Below are 20,668 nucleotides of genomic sequence, written 5' to 3' on the forward strand. Positions count from 1 at the left end.
CATCTGACGGAATGGCAGGCTATTATGTCAGATGCTTGGGCATTGGAGACAGTTGCCCAGGGTTACTGCCTGCCTTTTCTACACATCCCTCAGTCATCCACTGGGGAACAGATCTCTGAAAGTTCCAGATCCGCTCCTCTTGCAGGAAATTGTAGACCTGCTAGAGAAAGGTGCCAAAGAACCGGTACCTGTAGCTGAGACGAACAAGGGCTGGTACTCCCCCCTACTTTCTCATACCGAAGAAATATGGAGGACTGAGACCTATCTTGGACTTACGAGAATTGAACAAGTTCCTCAGGAAGGACAAGTTCAAGATGGTAACTCTCTCTCAGATCCTTCAGGCCCTCCAGCTCCAGGACTGGCTGGTATCTCTGGTCCTTCAGGATGCTTATTTCCATGTGCCAATCCATCTCATACGCCGCGGCGAAGCGACAAAGCGGGACTCGACGGGACTCGCTCAGGTGCGCGCGGCCGTCTCCTTTTATGCACCCGCCTCCTGTTACGTTGCCACAAAGCCTAAATAAATGCAGAAAAAGTATCAGTAACAATGCACAGATTGTTGAGTGTAAGATTATACTTTCCTTAAACAAAGGTTCACCTTGTGGTAAAAGGAGTTTCAAGCTTGCAAAGTCCACATAAGTTCACAGAGATCAAGCAGAGAGTAGCAGCAAAGCGGGACTCGACGGGACTCGCACGGGTGCGCGCACGCGGTGCGCGCGGCCGTCTCCTTTTATGCACCCGCCTCCTGTTACGTTGCCACAAAGCCTTGTGGTAAAAGGAGTTTCAAGCTTGCAAAGTCCACAAGTTCACAGAGATCAAGCAGAGAGTCGCGGCAAAGCGGGACTCGCTCGGGTGCATCCGCTGTCTCAATGCTGCGCTGCATGTTCACTTGGGGCCCATTTCCTGGTTCATTAACGACCAAATATTACGCATGTTATTTTCAACCAGCGTACTTAACATTAATTCTCCCTGTCTCTGATGTTTTAGAAACCTATTGGCTTTGGACCAATTCGTAGACTCCACTGTCAGTTTTTTATTTGCCCACAGATGCTCTAATCTAGATAATTTTTCCTTTGTTAAGAGCTCTGATATTTCTGCATAACTCTTTTTGCTGTACCCATGTCTCGTAATGAAATGTGTGTTTATGGGTGCTGCTGCAGTTGCACTTAATGTATGCAGGTTTCTCCAAATCTCAAATAAAATCTTGAAAATGTTTTGGGGTACACATCGAGCCTGGTTGTTTCATAGGAGTGGAAGCAACAAACCTCACTTAAATTCTTATTTAGTGAGTGACCCCCCTTTTCAACTTCCACAATCTGTTTCTCATGGATTCACTATCCTGTTTCCTTGCCTACCCTTCTCCGCTCTCCATTCTCCCACTTCAAACTTAGCCATGACCATATTGTGGTCACTATTGTAGCTTGTCTTAACCTTCATTCCCCTACAGTGATAAAACATATCTCTTGATAAGATAATGTAGTCAATCATAGAATGGGACTGGACATTTTTCCAGGTTGGGGCCAGATGTAAATCGCCCTCAATGTTTCCATTTTGCAGCATCAAATTCCACTCAGAGAAGAAGGCCATCCATGTTTTCCCATTTCCGCTAGACGGTAAATTCTTGATGGTGGATAAATCGGCTGGTACACAGTATGAATTCCAATTGCCGCCATTATTACACTTGTATGTCGTGCGGAGGCAGCTGTGGTGGGACCCGAGAGGAAGCCAGGATGCCGGCCGATGCCCCATACGACCTGTGGAGCCCAATACAAGTCGAGCCATTAGGCTGTTACAGGTGCGGGGGGCCTCTCATGCCTAAAAGAAGCAGCCAGAGCTGCGAGCAAGGCAGAAGGGAGAGAGGATGCTGTCCTCATCTGTGGATGAGAGCAGAGCTGCCGGGGTGTGCTCAGGAGCACCCGGACAGCGAGGGGGGCTTGCAGAGACCGGCCTGCTGACCAGTGAAGCAGACTTAAAGCCGCGTAGCCGCAGGAGGAGGAACACTGAGGACTGGTGAGTGGAAAATGATGTCACTCAAAGCCGGGGGCGCTCCTAGGGGCTGCACATGACCACAAAAGTGCAGCATAATATATATTGACTCCCGTACTGAATGAAAACTCGAAGTGTGTAATCATGTACATTGAATACCGAAGAATGTTGAATTGAATGAAACTTTATGGACACAGCTAATAGTGGAGGAAAGCTAAAAGGCAAAGTGCCCTGTTTTAAGCAATCTATGGATAAGAGCACAAGTGTGAAAGATTGCGACAGAAAGATGGGGAATACATAAGAACCCCTCCAAGGGAACTTTTCTGAATGGATACAGTGCAACAAGGCCAAGGCCAGGACTGGTAAGAGGTGTGTGTCACATGATGGCAAAGCCAAGGGGCTGACCAGCAGAGTGTGAACCTGCATATAAAACCACAAGGCTGACAAAGAGAAGCAAAGTGAATGTGAATTCCGGCACAGGGGGAAATACAGAAGACCCTGTTTGGGCTGAAGAGCCTAGGGTTCCTGGTTGCACGACCTGTGATAGGTAGACTGTGCCTGGACCAGAGAGCCTTGAATGGTGAAAGCCAGACATTGTGAAATATACAAGAAGGAGCACTGTAACGGAGCTGGTGAGGTAAAGCAGGAGGAGGGTCAAGTTTGCCTGGAATTGCCTTGAACTTTGAAAGACTGAAACCAATATCAATTACTATGTTGAAGTCTTGGGAAAGGGAACCCTGAGACTTGATGACCTGCAAATGCTGTCTTGAGGATGAAACCTGAAGACCCTCTTCTTTTTAACTGTGTTGCTTGGATCTTGCGGCAGGGAAACCCCAAGGATTGTGTGGCACTGTGTTGCCTTGAACTTAGGGAAGGGAACCCCAATGATTTGCAAAACTGCTTTGAACTTGAGAAATGTAATCTTAATACATTTATGGAACTTTCTTGAACTTGGGCAAGGAGAGCTGAAAGGGAAGCCGAGAGCTGGAAGAAGCCCAGAACTTTGTGTTGATCGCCATTTCTTTGATTATTGACATCTCTACACATTGTTTAGCTTTAGTTGTGAGGGCAAGGAAAGGTTCTTGACACAGACAGACTTTTAGGTTGAACTCTTTGACTCCTTAGTTTCGTTCAGGTAGTGAAATCCCACATTAGCATAGGCAAGTTAGGCCTTCTACCATCCTGACATTTACTTAATAAATCGGTATGTTCTGAACTTTGAATCTTTCGTCTGTCTTGATTTGTGATGCCTTCACAGTACATAATGGGACACACTTTCAGCTGGATGGTGGCTAGTAATAACCAATGCAGGCGAGGATGTTGGTATTGTTTGGGCTGTAGAAATGAATAGACTATACTGGGAAATTTTGCACATACTTTCTCCTTTTTCTGGCTCTGTTTGAATGCCCTTAGTTGTATTGGCGACAATAGGAGATTATGAATTATGTAATGCTTAAATCTTCGAAGTGTTGAAATTGAAACTTATTAAGTCCTCAAGATTGCATCCTACTTGGTATGATGATGGCAGAGCACCACTAATCGCGTGATCTGAATGACACCTGGCCTAGTAGAATCGCTGTCTGTCTTCCCTCTGTTCCCCCTCCCTTGCCTCGTCGCACCTTGAAACACTTGTGTATAGGCGCGTTATAAATGCCATATCATATCATTTGGAACTCTAAGGGGTAATATATCAAGTATCTGCACACTCCAGAAACGGTATTAATGTAACGTCTCCTTGAGGAAATGGTACTGCAATGTGTGCCTACATATTACAGCTGCTAGTGGATAGACCCATATTTAGACCAATCAAGGCCGTCCTTTTCCATTATACTGAGATAGTACATTAGACAATACCATTAACAAGTTGCTTTTCTTTGTTGCGCTGTAGGTAAGAATGCCAAGCCATTTACACCAGAAGAGGCGAACAATATTGTGATGTCTCTGAACCGTCCTGCCGTCATCTCTAACATGGTCTTTGATTGGCCAGTGCGACATTGGAATGTGAACTATCTTGCTGACAAGTTAAAAGGAAAGAAGATACGTTTCAGGATTGGCAAGAAAAATGCAGAGACGGGTATGGCTTTTAAATTACCTATTTCTACAATCTTAACTTTAAGAACACAAAACAGACTGGAATGGAAATGCATGAAGCTGGCCACTGCTTTTCTCTTTATACCTGGTTTTATTCTTTGAGCTTCTGGCCCATTTCTTTTTATGATAATTTAGGGATTTCTTTGGCTGTGCTTGTTTTATTCTGTATCGATACTCCGTAGTTTTCTTAAACGATGTCACATCCTCGTGGTCCTTATACATATATCATTGAATAATTATCTTATGGGCGATAAGGAGCAGCAGGTCTATCTAGGTAGCCGTTTTCTCTCCCTGTCATAACGTGGGCACGTAGCAAGGGTTTTATGGTCGGGGTGCATGGGCCCCTCCGTCTAGTCATAACTTTGGATTTCTACCGGCCATGCTGCTTTGAATTGTATGGCATCTCTAAGGGTGTAGTGTTAGGAGTTTTACATAAGGGGTTCTTTATAAAGTAGATTGGTAGATTTTTAAAGCAAGGCGGGTTCCTTTCTTGTGGATGCAGAGTAAATCTACACAAATAACACTTTGTGAGTTATGCTCAAACAATATACATTTCATGATGGGGGAATAAAGTGCCTGGGGTGATCTTTTGAATTGCCAGAGATAGCATTTCCAAAAAGTGCTTGTTGGTTTTTGCTCGGACATATATCTGACAGAAATAGCAGACAGCCTCCTGCTACCTCCCTATTTTACACAAGTTCACTCACTGTGAATTTAGGTTGACACATCCTTGAAACAATAAGGAGTTGCTTTTATGAAATGCAATGCGTGAGCGGCAAAAACAGGGTCTAGAACTGGTGACCGTCAGGAGGAGCTTGCACGCAAGTTTGCTAAGTGTTACAGCCGCCTGAGTGAAACTTCCTTCCTATCAAGGCGAAACTGGCTGGGAACCAAAAGACGCACTGGACAACATTCTCATACCAGCCTGCACATTGAACTGAGTCGGGGAGAGTGTGGAGTGGAGCGATCTTTTCCCAGGACCTTTGCTAGAGTTCTCCGCCTGTTTGTGAAGAGGGCTGAAACAGTCATTGTACGTCCCTTCTGTCCTAATATGTTGGCTGTAAAGTCATAGAACGTAAAGGCAGTTGGAAAAGAGGACCTAATATTCCAATGTTCAAGGGCTTAGTTGAGAATCAAGAAGCAATGTTTCTTTCTTGCAACACATGTCTGTACCTATAAAACCTGTTTGTACCCAATACAGAACTCTGAAAGGACCAGAGACAAATGTTTGTCTGTTTGAGCGAGGAAAACCATATGCTTTACAATGTATGCCCCCATAGAAACAATGTTCACAAGGATATATTTCAGCAGAAAATAAACCAGTATTAAATGATGTGCCGGGACATGTATGTCATCACTATATCATCAAAATGTCTCTGCCGTATTATACTGCTCATCAGCCAACCTGCCATTGGAATTGCTCCAAAATCCACGAGTTGTACACCATTTGCCAGTCTTTCAATAATTATGGTCCCAGCTCAAATAGGCCACGGCTGCTCACTGTTGTAGGTGTTTTGTTCAGGGTGCTGTAACGACTTTTAATTGAGCAGGATCTCATTCGGGGAAAATGTAACAACCCACCCCTAAAACGGATTTGTGCAATTCATTATTGTAGGAGTTTTTTACCAACACAACTTCAGTCCTTATGGTCTCACACGCCACAATTTCACTCCCACCTTCTGTGACGAGAAACACGTATTTTTTAAAAACATTTTTACAAGCAATTTTTATTGAATTTCCCAAGCTTTATAACAGTTGTCATTAGCCTGGAAAACAACCCAACACAATGAATCCGGTCTGGTCTGGGTGTATTACGTTTGGTAGCACCACTTTCCTCAAGAAGTGTATACTGCCACATATACATAAAATAAAAGAAATAAACAGTGCTAACAATAACTTAAACTGACAGTGAAGTGGTTATGAATCCAGCATGTATATCCTCCACATATACTGACACACCCATTCTCTGACCCGTTACCTTTCGGCCGTCTCATCATATTGAGAAATTCCTCATGAGGCCTGGTTTATTATAATAATCCCTATCACGCCCAAATTCCTGAAATGGGAACCACACTCTAACAATGGTTGGGATCCCTCCAGAGGGTAGGGCAGTGATTTTCTCCATGCTAGTATTCCCCATATCCTAACCTATCATTGCCATGTAATTGGACCTTCCACATTCTTCCAGAATTTTGCCAGCGTTAGTCTGGCTGCATTTAGCATTTGTGTAATCAAGATTTCATGTATTGCCCAATATTTCATAAGATCCCTTCACCACATTCTCCAAATTCACCTCTGTTGGGACCATAGGCAAGAGCCCTGTTGTATCCTTGACAGGACCCAGGATATCCTTCCAAAAGACTTGGGCTTTCCGACAACTCCTCCACATATGACCCACGGTTCCTACTTTGCCACATTCACGCCAACATAGTGGAGATTACTGAGGTGGCGGTTTGCTAATTCTCTGTGCGGTAAGGTACCATCGATAGCATATTTGACACATTGTTTCTTTTGTCGTGTTACATTTGGACGCCCTCTGCGCTCTTTCCCATGTGTGTTCCCAATCCTCTTGCCTCTGCGCTCTTTCCCATATGTGTTCCCAATCCTCTTGTGCAAAGTCCTTTGCCAGTTCCACTTTCCAACATGTCATTTAAGTTAATTTATCTCCCGGGGAATAGTTATCCAGAAGCTTATATAATTTAGAGATCCTTCCCTGAACAGTGCTATCTTTCATCAAGATTTTCATCCCAGTTGGAGCTCTGTTTCCCACCCGCTGTACCCCATGTTCATGATCCAATGCCGGATTTGGGCATAGCGGAATCTTTCCGGTTTCCCAATATTGCAATTCCTCTTACATTCCTCAAATGTTATTGGTCTACCCTCAATATAGAGATCCACAAACTGAGTCATCCAATTCCGCTCCCATCCGCTGAAGTAGGCTGCGTTCAACCGTGGTGAAAAAATCAGGATGAACAAATGGCGGAAGGGGACTTATTCCCGGCGATATGCCTTGAGCATGCAAGTCCCTGTACCAGTATGTTAAGGAGCACGCTGTAGATGCTAAGAGATGCCCACCCATATTTTTCCCCCTTACCCATCCAGGAAGGGGAGTTTATGCAAGGGGATAGATGTTGCGCTCTGTTCCACCTCTTTCCATCCCTTAATTGCCTGTTCCAATGTCAATTCCAGCTTTGGTGCTATTTGTGCAGCGGCCAGATATTTCTTCAACGTAGGGTCCCTTGACAACATTTCCATTGCTATTCTAGGTATTTGCCTGTTCCATATGAACCATACTATTCCCCCCTGTAGCTGTGACCATTCCTGTAGGGATCAATACCAGGAGGGCCCGGAACACTTACATTACTCTTGGCAGCAGTGGCATTTTTATCTCAGCGATTCTCGCAAACCAAGTCAGTTCTTCTAAGTCCCATCTATTTAGGTCTTCAGATGTTGATCTCCATAGGTCTGGAATATTAGCACTGTAAAGCCTCTCATAGGACACTGATAACTTGATCCCTAAATAATCAATCCACACTGTTTCGCAACTTAGGGGTGTGAAGGCATCATGAAGTAGACACAGACAACTGAATAGAAAGTTTAACTTAGAAACCTTTATTAACAGAAAAAGGATTGGAAAAAGGCCTATCTTTCTCTATGCTAAGGTGGGATTTCCCAACCTAAATAAACTAAGGATAGTCTGTTCTCAGGAGGTCCAAACCAAACGTCTGTATGTGTCCAAAACCTATACTTGCCCTCATGCCGAACTGTATACACTGTGTAGGGATGTCAGCCTAAAAAGTAGTAGTGTTCAAAATAAAGTTCAAAGTTTCTTCAAGCTCTTGTAATCAGCTGTCACTTCCCCAAGTTCAAAATAGTTCATAAGGCACAGGGATTCCCTTCACCAAAAGTTCAAATCTTCTAGCTTTTCAAAACAACACAATTCCTTCAGACACTTCCTAGCTCTTCTGTTATTATTACCCTTCACTAATTCAGATAGGTAGTTCATTGTCTTGACTTCAAAATAACATAAGAGCTGTTGTAGTACAAACATAAGCTTCTTTTATGGATGCTGTCTCTGGCTTTTCCATACAGGGGCACTCACTCTTGATGCAGTCGTCGGACCACATGGTCCACCCATTACAGGTTGCGCAACCGATACCCCTTCTTTGCTGCTTTTTCATCAACACAAGGTCACTGCTTCAACTTGACAGTGATGCTTGATTTGTTCGCCTGTGTCACACTCTCCTGACACTGTACCGTAGCTTGATTAGCCACCATGAACTTGTTTTCTCAATAACATACAGTTGCTTGAAGTCTCCTGTCTTGTACCAATGCTCGTTTTCTCATACAATACAGTTCCTTTGAAATCTCTTGACTTTTACTAATGCTCGTTTCTCTTATAATACAGTTGTTTGTATCAGGCAAATTTGCAAACATTATTTTACTCTGATCAATATTCAAAAGTGCTCAAAATTGCTCTCACTCCAATCAGTATTCAAAAGTATGTTTATTTGCGTTTTTGGCCAAAAGGACCAAATCCAAATGACCTACCCATCTAAAAGTTCAAAAATAGGTACCACCAAATGTTCTACGTACCAAAAGTGGGCGGGGTTAGTGTTTCTATAGATTTGCAGTTGTTTTACCGTGGATGTACAAACTGGAAATGTACAAACAATTTTGTATAACGTATATTTCTCATGCAGTCATTTCCGTCGCAAACATTTCATCCGCGGTAAAACAACCCCAAATAATATTTGCTTTCACTCAAATTGGTATTCCTAAAAATGCATACTTCTGTTCAAATTAATGTTCATTACTTGTTTCTAATGTTCGCCTGCCAGCCCAGTGTTCCCCCTTCTTGCTACACTCACCGGTTGGAACTTACCGCTTTCCTGCAAAGTCCTCTCCCACCACAAGTTCTTTCTTTCCGATGCAGTTCTCCCAGCGGCTCACTCAGCAGCTCGGGACTCATACGACCGCTTCGGTCAGTCACGCTGGTCTCCCTCTCACGGACTGCCACCGGCCTCCAGCGTCCTTCAGCTTCGCTTGCCGCTGCATAAACTCTGCATCTTCCAAAGGGTCTCAAGTGCTCCGCTTGTCACACCGCTGCTCCAGAGAGGTCTGCTTGCACCCAGCAGCCTTTAGCCCTGCTTCCACAGCTGACTATTTCCACAATGATTCTGGCGTTTAACGTTCCCACCACCATGATTGTTCCAAAGAACACTAGACCGCTCACTGTTGAAACGGGAGTCCTGACTTACTTGTGCTGTCCTCCTCCTTGTCTCAGTACACAGCTGAGGCTGGTATGCACATGTGTTACTAAAATGAGGATGTGTCTCTCGAGTTGGTCTCTTCCTCATCCCAGTGCCGAATTGGAGTTCCTTGGGGAATGTTTTAAGGGAAGAACAGGTAAAGGGCTAACAATAGCCTATAAAGGCTTGAGGGATAGAGGGTTCATTATGAAAAGGAAATGGGGGAGATAACATGCCTCACCTAAAGATGTCCTTTCCCTACTCCCCAAGTATCCTCCACCCAGGTGATCCTCCCTCGCATATCCACCCCAGGGTCAGGATCGAAGAGCGATTGCCTTTCCCTGTCCACCCGACAGGAGGAAACAAGGGTGAAAAGTGAGGTTCCCCTCGGGTTCCTTACATAGGTTATTAACTGGATAGCTGCTCTACTATGTCAGGATTCTCATTCACATTTAGCCCATTAGATTTCACATAATTGATCCGAAATCATGAGACTTCACTGAATTACTGCAGAATATGCAATGCTGAGGGTAGTGTTCACTGTATCCTTCAGGAGCAGCACATCATCGGCATATAAGGCGATCTTATGTTGTACATACGCACACGTCGGACCCAAAATGTTCTTGTCCCTCCTAATCGGGCAGGCCAGAGGCACCATTGCAAAACTCAAGGGGATAACAGGCACCGCTGGCGGGTACTGCTTGTAATTTTCCTTAGTGGAGTAAGTTCCCCATTGACATTGATTCTTGTTGCGAGAGGTTGAAAATTAGCCAGAACCATTTCTATAAACCTAGGGCCTACACTGAATGCCACCAGAGTCGAAGTTAAGAATTCCCAGTCCATGCTTGTGGGTGTCCAGCGCCACGACTGTCCTATTTTGCCCCATCTATAAGGTTAGCCGCCCGTCTAATGTTGTTTTGTGTGGATCTGCTGGTGATGAATCCGGTCTGGTCTGGGTGTATTACGTTGGGTAGCACCTCCATCAAGTGGGCCACAAAAATCTTGGCATAGATCTTTGCATCTCCATTGAGGAGAGAAATAGGTTGCACAGTTGTTTGGATCTTTTCCTGGGTTAAGCACTAAGATAGTCGCAGAGTGTGCCATCCCTGTGACACCATCCCATTTGTGATACCGAGTTGAATAGCTTAGTCAATGGTTGTAACATGCATCAAAGGCCTTAGCTACTAATGGGGACCTCTAAGTGTTCCCGTAGTTGTGCCGTAATATTAGGTACATTTTCCCTGTGGATGAATTGTTTTTGGCGGACCTCATCCAGATCTTCCCAACTATGATCCTACCGTAATATGCTGCTACTATCTACAGCGTATTCAACTCTCCACGGTGCCTCAGCCCCTGCTCATCTTTCAATTCGGCTATATAATTCCTTAATTTCTGTTTACGCAGCTTCGCCTCGAATAATCGTTTAGCCTTGTTCCCCTGACGTAATAGGACTGCTAATACTGAAGGATCATTTGTGTGGTTCTATCCACCACATGTGTTTCTAGTTTACTACTTGTTTTATTCAGCTCCCTCATGGTCTTGGTGGTCGCCTTCCATTTGTGAGCTGCCTCTGCAGAGTGGGCCACACCTTCCAGTCTATCCCTGTCAGTTCTCAGGCTTTCATGACTGCTTAGGTCCTCGCAATAAATTCCCCCCCAATCACTGCCTTACTTGCATCCCAGATTGGGCGCCAATCCATAACCTCTGTCTCATTCTCCTGGAACTAATTCTGTATCGCCTCCCCCATGTGTTCCTTTATTGCCACATCATTCAAAACGAAGTCCTAGAGGTGCTAAGCCTTTCTAACTGATACCTGGTAGTGCCCTGCAACATTCTCACAAATACCAGGGCATGATCAGATAGATATCGAAGACCAATCTCTACTGATGTCACAACAGGGACCAGAATAGAAATGGACCAAGACCATGTCTATTCTAGAGTGTCCCATGTGGACCGCGGAGTAGGACATATATGCCCTTTCCTCCTGACAGAAGAATCAGCATGTTTCAATGAGGCCTTGGTCCCTAAACAACGTAGCCAACGCTGTTCTATTTCAGTGATTCGCTTCTGTAGGGGGAAGTGTTTTATTGAGTCCAGGACCCATCATTACACAATTGATATCTCTGCCAATCGCCACCTGACCTTTACAGATTCCTCCCCCAACTTTCCCAATGGAGTAGATAAGTACTGGTCCTGGTGTTCATTTGGGGCATAATTGCCACCAATGTTAAGAGTTGACCTTCTAATAAACCCTTGACGATTAGGTCTCTCGCCCCTGAAACTGTGTATATGCATTTTCTAGTAAATCTTATCCCCTTTCGGACCAGGATCGGCACTCCTATCCTCCTTACCCCGCAGGAGGAAAAACTTTATATCGGGAACTTTTTATGCCTCAGTCTCCTTTCATCCTGTTCCCACAAGGGCATTTCCTGAGGTAACGCAACAGAGGTCTGCATTTTGGTTAGCCTGTACAGGATAGACTGCTGATTTTCGGGAGAGTGGAGACCCATTACATTCAGGATCACAAATCTCATGTTAGCTATTATGACTGTCGTACCAACCCGCCCCGTTTCATTTCCATGCCAGCATCATCGTTCAGTTCCTCGTACTCTACTTTCAACTGTTGACCGAACAAAAAACTACAAAACATCCAATCCGTCACAAAATATGCTACGAAATACCCCAAATTTAGATGTAATCTCCACATGATTGCAGGGCAAATCCCGAAACCCTAACCCACTGAGCCCCCAACAAGAAACCAAGCCCCCTCAGTTATCGGTGCATAGCCTCTAGCTTTCCCAGTGAATCCCACAGTAACATTGCCTCCCTACGAGAAATCCCAAAACCAAGTTGGTATCCCCCACAAATCCAATAGGCAAGTCAGCCCCTCCTTGTATGGGCTATTGTACGGCAGACACAGCTAAGCTCTGATTGCATAGTTAAGTCAAAAACCTTCCAGATTTTGCCCCGCTCCAATGCATCTCCAGGAACCATATGCTCTCTTCTTGCCTGGCCTCTTCTGGGACTCATTCACCTGTTTGTGTCTTGGTCTTCCCTCGAACACGCTTCATTACCCGGGACAGGGATCGTCAAGTACATTATGTCTGCAAAGTCCTCTTCTTTTGATATATTATATGCCTTTCCTTCAAGTTCAAAAAGTAACTTGAATGGCTGTGCCAATCTGTATCTCTTTTTTCCCTGAGCCAATTCGCCACCAGCTCAAGCTCTTCCTTTTCTGCAGAGTCACCTGTGCAGAATCCCATGAATCGGATCACCTTCAAACTTCTGGCTCGTCTCTTGATCCTATCTTTGAGTTGGAAAAAGTTGACTTGCATCAGGATGTTGGGGATCAGATCGTTCTTTTGTTGGAGTCTCGAGAAAACTCACTGTCCTGACTCATTCCTTTTGCCCATTTTGGAATGCATGGAAGGTTCGTCATCTGGCGGCAGTCATTTACTCCCCCAATATTGCCGCTGCTACTGTGGGACTCGGTTGCAACAGCAGTTCAGCCTTTCGGGCCCTTCCAACGCATAGTTACATAAGTGCCAGCTAGCTGAGACACAGTGCATCTCAATGATTGGAATCTAACCACTGCTTTTTCCGTGCTCATCGCTTATGCCATGATTCTTTCCTTGCTCCGGTTCCCTTGCTGCCTCTCCTTGTTCATGCTGCTCCTGGCCGCGCTTCCTTGGTTCGCGGCTGCGCTGCCTTCGATTTCCTGCTGCTTCTCCTGGCTGTGCCGCCTTCCATCTTGCTACATTGCCATCTGGCTCACGCTGCTCTCGCCTGGCCCCGCTACATTCTTCCAAGCCGTCCCATTCTGTCCACGCTATTCCTTCCTGGCCAAATTGTCTTGTGTAGAACTGTAGTGCCTTACCATCTTAAGCCGGACCATGTACCTGTGCACTACCTTGAACCTACGCTGCCAGTACCACGCACACCTGCCCTTCAGCTTGGACTATTTATTGGGCCTGCCAGTCACTGCACATGTTGTTCCTCTTGAGGGTTTTTTCCTGATATTGGGCAGTTGCCCCTGAGTTAGTGTGTTGGTTACATAACCAGCAGAGTGGTGTTGGGGGAGGCTTGCCCTTTTCTGTATGAGGCCCGAACCATCAAAAAATTGACAAACCAGCATCCAAAAAGAAGACAACCAAGAAACCCCAGGTGAGCCCATGTTCCACCCCTGCAATCCTTGACACTTGATGCATCCGGTCAAGGATGATTTACAGGTCCTCAGTCTTTTCCAGAATATGGCGCTATAGGGCAATCACATACTCATCCAATTGCTCATTAGAGACATGTTTAGGGAGTATACGGATGTTATTATGCCTCATTCTATTTTCAACATCTTCCTGGTTGGTAAGGATAAATTCTATATGTTGCTCCAGACCCTTCACTCTTTCCGCTAGTTCTCCCTGTTCGTGTGCTTCATCACGTAGGGTAGTTTTCACCTCCTCTAGTCTGCTTTCCGCAGCTCTCACATGTCTATCAAGATCTGCCATGAATTTGGCTATACTGTAGACATTATCCCTCATCTCCTTCTTAATCTCCATTAACATGAACTGTAAGCCCATTTTCGTGGCCGGAGGAGCCTCTAGGTTCGCTTGAGGCTGCAGGGAATGGATCTGTGCCACCATTGTTTTGCTGGTTCTTTTTAGCTGATTCCTGGGCCTGCATGAGACTTTTGATGTCGCCCATTTAGGCTCCTTTCTGTTTGGTGGGCACTTTAGCCGGTCTGAGCTACTGCCAACACTGACCATCCCTTTCCGGAGGTCTGGTGCTTAATAGATTTCCCATTGTAGGTGTTCAGTGCAAGCGGCCAGTCTGCCGGAGAATGTGCTCAGAGGTGTCCTCACTGCAGCGTGCCGCCTCTCCTCTGCTTTGCCTCAACATCCAGCTTGGTGTGACAGCCGTGGAACTCACTGCATTGCCGGACAGGCGGGTGTGTGGGGGTATATTTTGTGGGTGTTAGATGCTGGATGGGCGCATTGGGGATCCCCAAACAGGACCCTGTCACCACGGCCCTCCTCCGCTCCCCGCCTGTACCTGCGCTCCGCTCGGCTGGGTCATGTCTCTTCCAGGTCGGGCTACCCAAACGCTTGAGACAGGATGAGGTAGGGGCGCGATTTCGCCTTGCAGGCCCAGCACCTCTGTCTCCAAGAAGCCCTATGCTCGGTACCGTCGACGATCCCGGTCCCGTCGACGATTCCGGTCCCGAAAGTTCTGAGATTCGGGCATCATCTTGGATCCTCACCGTGCCATCAGCAACTCCGGCCCAATAATTGCTCATACGTGCACTTAGGCTCCAGTCAGACGGGGTTTGGGGCTTAGGTAGGCCATGGGTTCATGAATCTCTGAGGAAGCATCCACTCGGCTTGTCTGGTTGGCCATGACTCTCAGAAAGTTGTTTTGTAACAAAAACTAATTTTAATACCTGTCCATGGGCTCTAGGAACCTTAGTCTTGTAGTTTGATCCTGCCTTATCACCTTTAGTAGTAATCTGATGAGTTTCTTTTCTGAATTTTTCTATATGTCCTGCTATAAAGGGTCTGTTTTGAGTTTTCCATTCATGTATTGTTTTGTATGTTAAGTTTTTTGGAAGCGCTTTGAGGCCTATCGGCATAAGGCGCTACATGCGAATTCTAAATAAATAAATATTTAAAATGGAACAAAAAATAATTGACGGGTGCTCCATAATACTTAATAAAAGGGAAATGCACAATTAAAAATGAAGTTCCATTTACAATAATTATTTTAAAAGAAATGTATTCTAAATAACACTTAACATTATATGAAGAAACTTGAAACTTAGATAAAAGCACAGCATCATTTTCAATCAGTTTGCATTTAAAATGTTGCAGAGAACAAAAATGTCGCACAATCGTGGGATTATGAACTCAAAATAGTAAAGGAATAGATCAGTCGCAGAAGTTCGCCTATGACAAAACACCTTAATGTCTGTGCTGCTTTAAAGTACAATGCATTTGAAGTGAGCATTTAAATTTAACGCTTTCTCCCCTTTTTTTCTCTGAAATGTAATCTATCCAACCAAAGGTGATTATTGGAATTCTTTTTCCCCGTTCACCATATCCTTTTTAGCCCTTTTAAGGTATAAAACAAGTTTGTTCAGGACTTTTATTTAGACTACAGTAAACCGAATCATGCAGTCAATGAGTAAAATCTGCAATACATAGTGTTTACGTCTCTGGACCCTTGTACAACAATCAAAACATTAATCCCTCGAATGCAGGCGAGTCAGTGCATCTTCTCTGCAGTGGACCGTTGCCTATAAGATACAATTCAGTGATGCAAAAGCCCTTGATGGCCGACCAATTTCTAGGGTCTGGAGCCTGCTAAGTGAGTCAGTGGTGGTGCTTTAAGTGGGCCAGGCCCTGCCTGTCTCCAAAAAGTGGAGCTGAGCCGGTGCCCTGCCGATCTCCCCACCCTCCCGCCCCCCACAGCATGCCACGGCAGGACACATTATCCTGCAACGGGGGATGCTCTCGCCGTGATCAAATCAGGCGGCTGTGATTTACAGAAGTGCCAGCCAGCCACAGCATTGCGCGACTCTGTGGCTGGCTGGCACTTCCTCTCTTCACCCCTCGCCAGGTTTACAAACCTCTTGCGAGGGTCACGAGAGGAAGTTGCAAGCCCAGTCAGTCCTGGGGGCTCAGTGATACCAAGCACCCTGGTTCGCCACCATGGACATACACCTTGGGCTCGGTGATCTAATCTGGTTTGCAGCACACAGATCACCGAGCCCGAGGCGTCTTTGTCCTGTGGATAAACTTTTTTGATATTTTATTTATTTAATGTGTTACAGTTTATAAATACACTTTTCACATTTAACAAAGAAATAGATCATATTTAAAATCATAATTCATTGAATTATACAGAACTCATTAAAAGTAACTACATACAATTATTACATAAAAAGCAAGAATAAATACAAAAGAAAACAAAAAAGAGAACGATCATAGAACATCAGGACAATTCTACAGTATATTCGCAAGTTATTAGCCAATAGTGCAATGTGTGATTCATAGTTTGACTAAAGGGCTAGTGACCATACCATATTTCAGCAAGTGCATCGCCATGAGCATTTCCTTTTATTCAGATTGCATTTTAGGCCTAGGCTACAGGCCAGGCCCCAATTGTAAATGTTATTCGATTAGATATTCAAATAGTTATGCCTAAAAGACTTTCTATGACCAGCCATACATTATACATTGCAATAAAGGGCTTGGTACTTGTTGCGTTAATACATCGTAGCCAGAAGATGGTTTCCCTTATGGTGTCTATCATGCACATACACATCATAGTGCGTGTCATAGGTCTTTAGCATACTCGGACAGTCGGTTAATACATGTTTTCCAGTCTCAAGGATGACTATATTTTTACATAATCTGCAGTACCGCTCAGAGAGAGGTACCTGATTAATTACACCACTAATTGCCAGGACTGGGAGGTGATTAATCCTGGTTAGCAGGATGAAACGCCTCAATCTAGTTCAGGGACATAGGTTTAGGTATTGCTGCGGTTTCTTGAATGTAAAAAGAATGAGTCACAAATTGATAGCTCTTCAGACCCTCAAGGTGGGCTTAATTCTCTATCCAATCCCAACGGTCCGCCCCCTTAAATAAGGCAGATTTTGACGTAGCTGGATTCCACCCCGGACGTTCAGTCCAGCCAATGTCTTTGAAGTACTTTTCCATGTTCTTTTTTAGGGGAGAGTTTATGGATTTCTTACTAATTTGCCCATGCATAGATGCCAGCAGCGGGTTATCCAGGTTATTTGACATTTTCAAATAGAGTTCCGCTCGCCTCTTAAACATTATTGATTTAAGTGATATTAATCCTAATTCTAGTCTTAATATAGCCATGGGTATAGCTACAGGGAGGCCAAGAATCTTCTTCCAGTATTTACCTTCCACCACCTGCAACCATTTGAGGTCAATTAACTGGAGAGATTCCAGTCCGTATATTATGGGGGCAAGCACTTGTAAATAGAGTTGACGTGCGGCCCAGATGCTATATCCGCCATGTGAAATAGAGAAGCGGTAGGCCAATGCTGTAATTTGAGCAGCTTTAGTTATTCGTGCTGGTTTACAAATAGTATAGTCTCCCTTGGTTTCAATCTCAAACCCTAGGTATATGTATTGTGGAGTATACTGTATCTCTGATTCATGAATCCTAAGTCTGTTACGGGTGATCTTTTTACCTGTAAATACCATAACCTGTGTTTTTTTCAAAATTGTTAACCCATTGGCTTCAGCATAGTCCCATAGTGCTTCGGCAGATCTGCGTAGTTTACTGTAAGTGTGGTCCAGGATGACCAGATCATCTGCATATGTGAGGACTGGGCCGTGTGCTGTTCCAATCGGGTAGGGGGGGAACAGTTATGTGCTGCTTTGATTGCCACCAGAAGATCATATGTAAAGAGATTATAAAGTATCAGGGCTGTAACACAGCTTTGTTTACCTCCTCTATTCTGTTGTATATGTTTGGTCATATTCCCCTGGGCATCCATTGTAAGCGAGACAGTGGTATTCTGTAATCTCAGGTAGTGAAGTAACCCCTGTGGGCAACCTAATGACTCTATTTTTAACCATAGTAATTCTCTGGGAACTAGGTCGAAGGCAGCTTTAAAGTCAACATAAAGTGCATAAAGGGGAGCACTACCATTCTGTCTAGCCTTATTACAGAGGATGTCCATAACCAACAAATTGTGGGCGGTGCAATACCTTCGTCTGAATCCACTTTGGAATTGGTCCAGCAACCCTTTTTTCTCAACCCATTCCTGTAGTTCATGTAATAGCAATGTTGCAAATAATTTACTAGTGCAACCCAGCATAGAAAGAAGCCTGTAATTTCCCTGTTTTGTCTTATCGCCCCTTCTTATGCACTGGGATATTTCCTTCAGCCAGAACTTTCTCAAAGAGGATCTTAAGTATTGCAGCCCAAAATTCTGGCTTACACTTCATTACAACATTAGCGAGTCCATTGGGACCTGGTGCACAAGAGGAGTTAAGTTTTTTTAATCTTGGAGAGCAGCACCTCAAAGATCACCTTGAACGGTGGGCAGGGGGGGCAGTATTCACTATCCTCTTACCCTCATCACAGATAGGAGTGTTACGAGCTCTCAAATAATAATCTCATCTTTCAGCTCCAATCGGGTTGATCAGTGGCGCTCTTCTGTCTCCCCTAACTTCCCCTAACAGTGCCCAGATATTGCAAGCATTTTTAGTGTACATAATTCGTACTGTGTCCTGCCATTGCTTCAACAACTTTGCGTATTGTTTCTGTTTAATCCAAGATTTAAATTTGTTCTCGAGCAACCTACAAGTAGAGTAATAAGACCTGAGCGTTTTGCAAGATTTCCTTGCCTTGCGTATCTCCCTCTTAGTTGCCTTTTTGCATCTCTTATTTCTTTATCATAGGGATTTCTTTTGTTTACTTCTGTAATTAACATCCCTTCCCTAGAATTAGCATGGGTACTTGTAAAGGAAGAAATCCATCTCTCAATGTCATTTATAGACATGGTCAGAAATGCACTATGAGTAGGAGTGGGCACTCAGGAAAGAGCCAGCGCCACCTTATTGATATTCCGTTCGGACCATCGGATATTAGTCGCAGCATGATTTACCCACAGATCAGCCAAGGGTTTCACATTCTCTTGAGCTGCCTCATAGGTAAATGTAAGGATGAGTGCGGCATGATCGCTCCAATCATTCATGCTAACCTCCATATCTTGAACCCGGGCAGCTATTTCAACACTGACAAAGATATATTCAAGAGTACTCCGAAGACTACCACACTTCCAGGTTTCTTTACCCGGGAAGTCACTAGGAGTCCTCCCATTTATCATTTCTAAGCCCCAGATATTGCAAAAAGTTAATCCATAAAGTCCTTCAGGGTCAACAATCGAGTGGATCATTGAGCTCTTAGATTTTAACTGAGGGGTGCTTGCAATCCCCGCTTCTCTGTTCATATGGCAATTGAAGTCACCTACAATTATAACTGCTTTATTCTCTGAGTTCAACATCCAATTGATAAGCAGCTTGTGGCATGCTTCCTGAATGTTTTCTCTGGATAGCCCCTGGTAGATTATATAGGCTAAGCAATAGTATCCTATCAACATTGTCCTTACAAGGGGGTTCTAATTCAATAGCAACAATGTAATCCATCCATTTTTGTATACTTGCAACATGATTTTATAGTATGTATGACTCCAACAATCAACCCCCCCATACAGTCTTCCACATGGGCCCTTTTTAGCAAGAGCCTGGTGAATAATATATCCATCTAGGACAATCTGTGAGGCTAGCCAAGTTTCTTGGAGGCATATGCAGGTATGGTTAGTAATATATGCAAAAGAACCTTTAGTAGCCAGCAAATGGCTAAATCCCCGACAGTTCCATGAGATAATCGAATGATCTCGCTGCTTTTGGAACATTGATGGCAAAGACTCTGCTAGCCACTTTAAAATTTTCTGTATGTCCACAAGTTGAATTTCTTTACCAGTTGGCAATTGGGGTACATTTGCAGAGTTCTTGGCTTCCATTGTCTGTATTTTAGGCCCGTTGGGGTCTTCTGGTCTGCATCAACTTACACGTTGACCTCCAATAAGTTCTCTCTATAATTTTGCATTATTTCAGTCGCCAGGAATTTACAATGGATAGCTGACACATTTGAATTCTTTACATTCAGGGGTTCAGTGAACTCAGTCTTCCGACCTCGGAACTCACAGCTGAGGAATAGAGTGTAATCTAATCATAAATTCCGATCTTGTAAGCCAATCTATTTTGGTATAAATTATTAATTATACAAATGCGATTACTAGGCTGGCCACCCTGCTTATTTTTTCCCACTGGGGTTAGTGTTGGTGTTAGGTTTGTGTGAGGAATTGGTGCCGATCTATTATTAGGAGTAGACGAGATCTTATCCGGTACCTGGCCAATATGCGGCAACCCATGTTCAGGAAGCTCTTCCTCTTCGTCAGATGTTACATTGTCCTTCTCAGAGATGAGCTAGCTAGTCAATCGGCCAGCTCTATTCAGATTACGTTTCGTTGCCTGAGCTGCTTTCTTCTTGGCCTTTTGCACTTGTGGCCAATGGAGCCGTATCTGGAAGTGGAGAGGCAACAGTACACAGCAGTTTCCTCTTTGCAGCCCTTTTAGCCAATCTGTTGTTTCCTTGAGTAGTGTGTCATAGAGTTGTTCGTGATATTCAAGTCTGGTTCGAAGTTTGCCGTTGGTACAGCAGATGCCCAAACAGCTTCAGATAAATTACTCTCAGCATCATCACTTAGATTTTTGTTTGTAGCGTTGGTTGTGGCT

General features: G+C 44.3%; 1 protein-coding gene across 3 annotated transcripts in view; it reads left to right on the forward strand.

The window, feature by feature from the left end:
* The window catches only part of HSPBAP1 (HSPB1 associated protein 1), a 1,532,307-nt gene that overhangs the window by 400,420 nt on the left and 1,111,219 nt on the right, over positions 1–20,668 (forward strand). For all 3 annotated transcript variants that reach the window (XM_069616689.1, XM_069616691.1, XM_069616690.1), the window contains exon 3: positions 3,875–4,060. In XM_069616689.1, the coding sequence (XP_069472790.1) occupies positions 3,875–4,060 (186 nt within the window). The remainder of the gene's footprint in view (positions 1–3,874; positions 4,061–20,668) is intronic.

This window comes from Ambystoma mexicanum, chromosome 9 (genome assembly GCF_040938575.1).
Source record: "Ambystoma mexicanum isolate Mex_15411 chromosome 9, UKY_AmexF1_1, whole genome shotgun sequence".
In the NCBI taxonomy this organism is placed as follows: Eukaryota; Metazoa; Chordata; class Amphibia; order Caudata; family Ambystomatidae; genus Ambystoma; species Ambystoma mexicanum.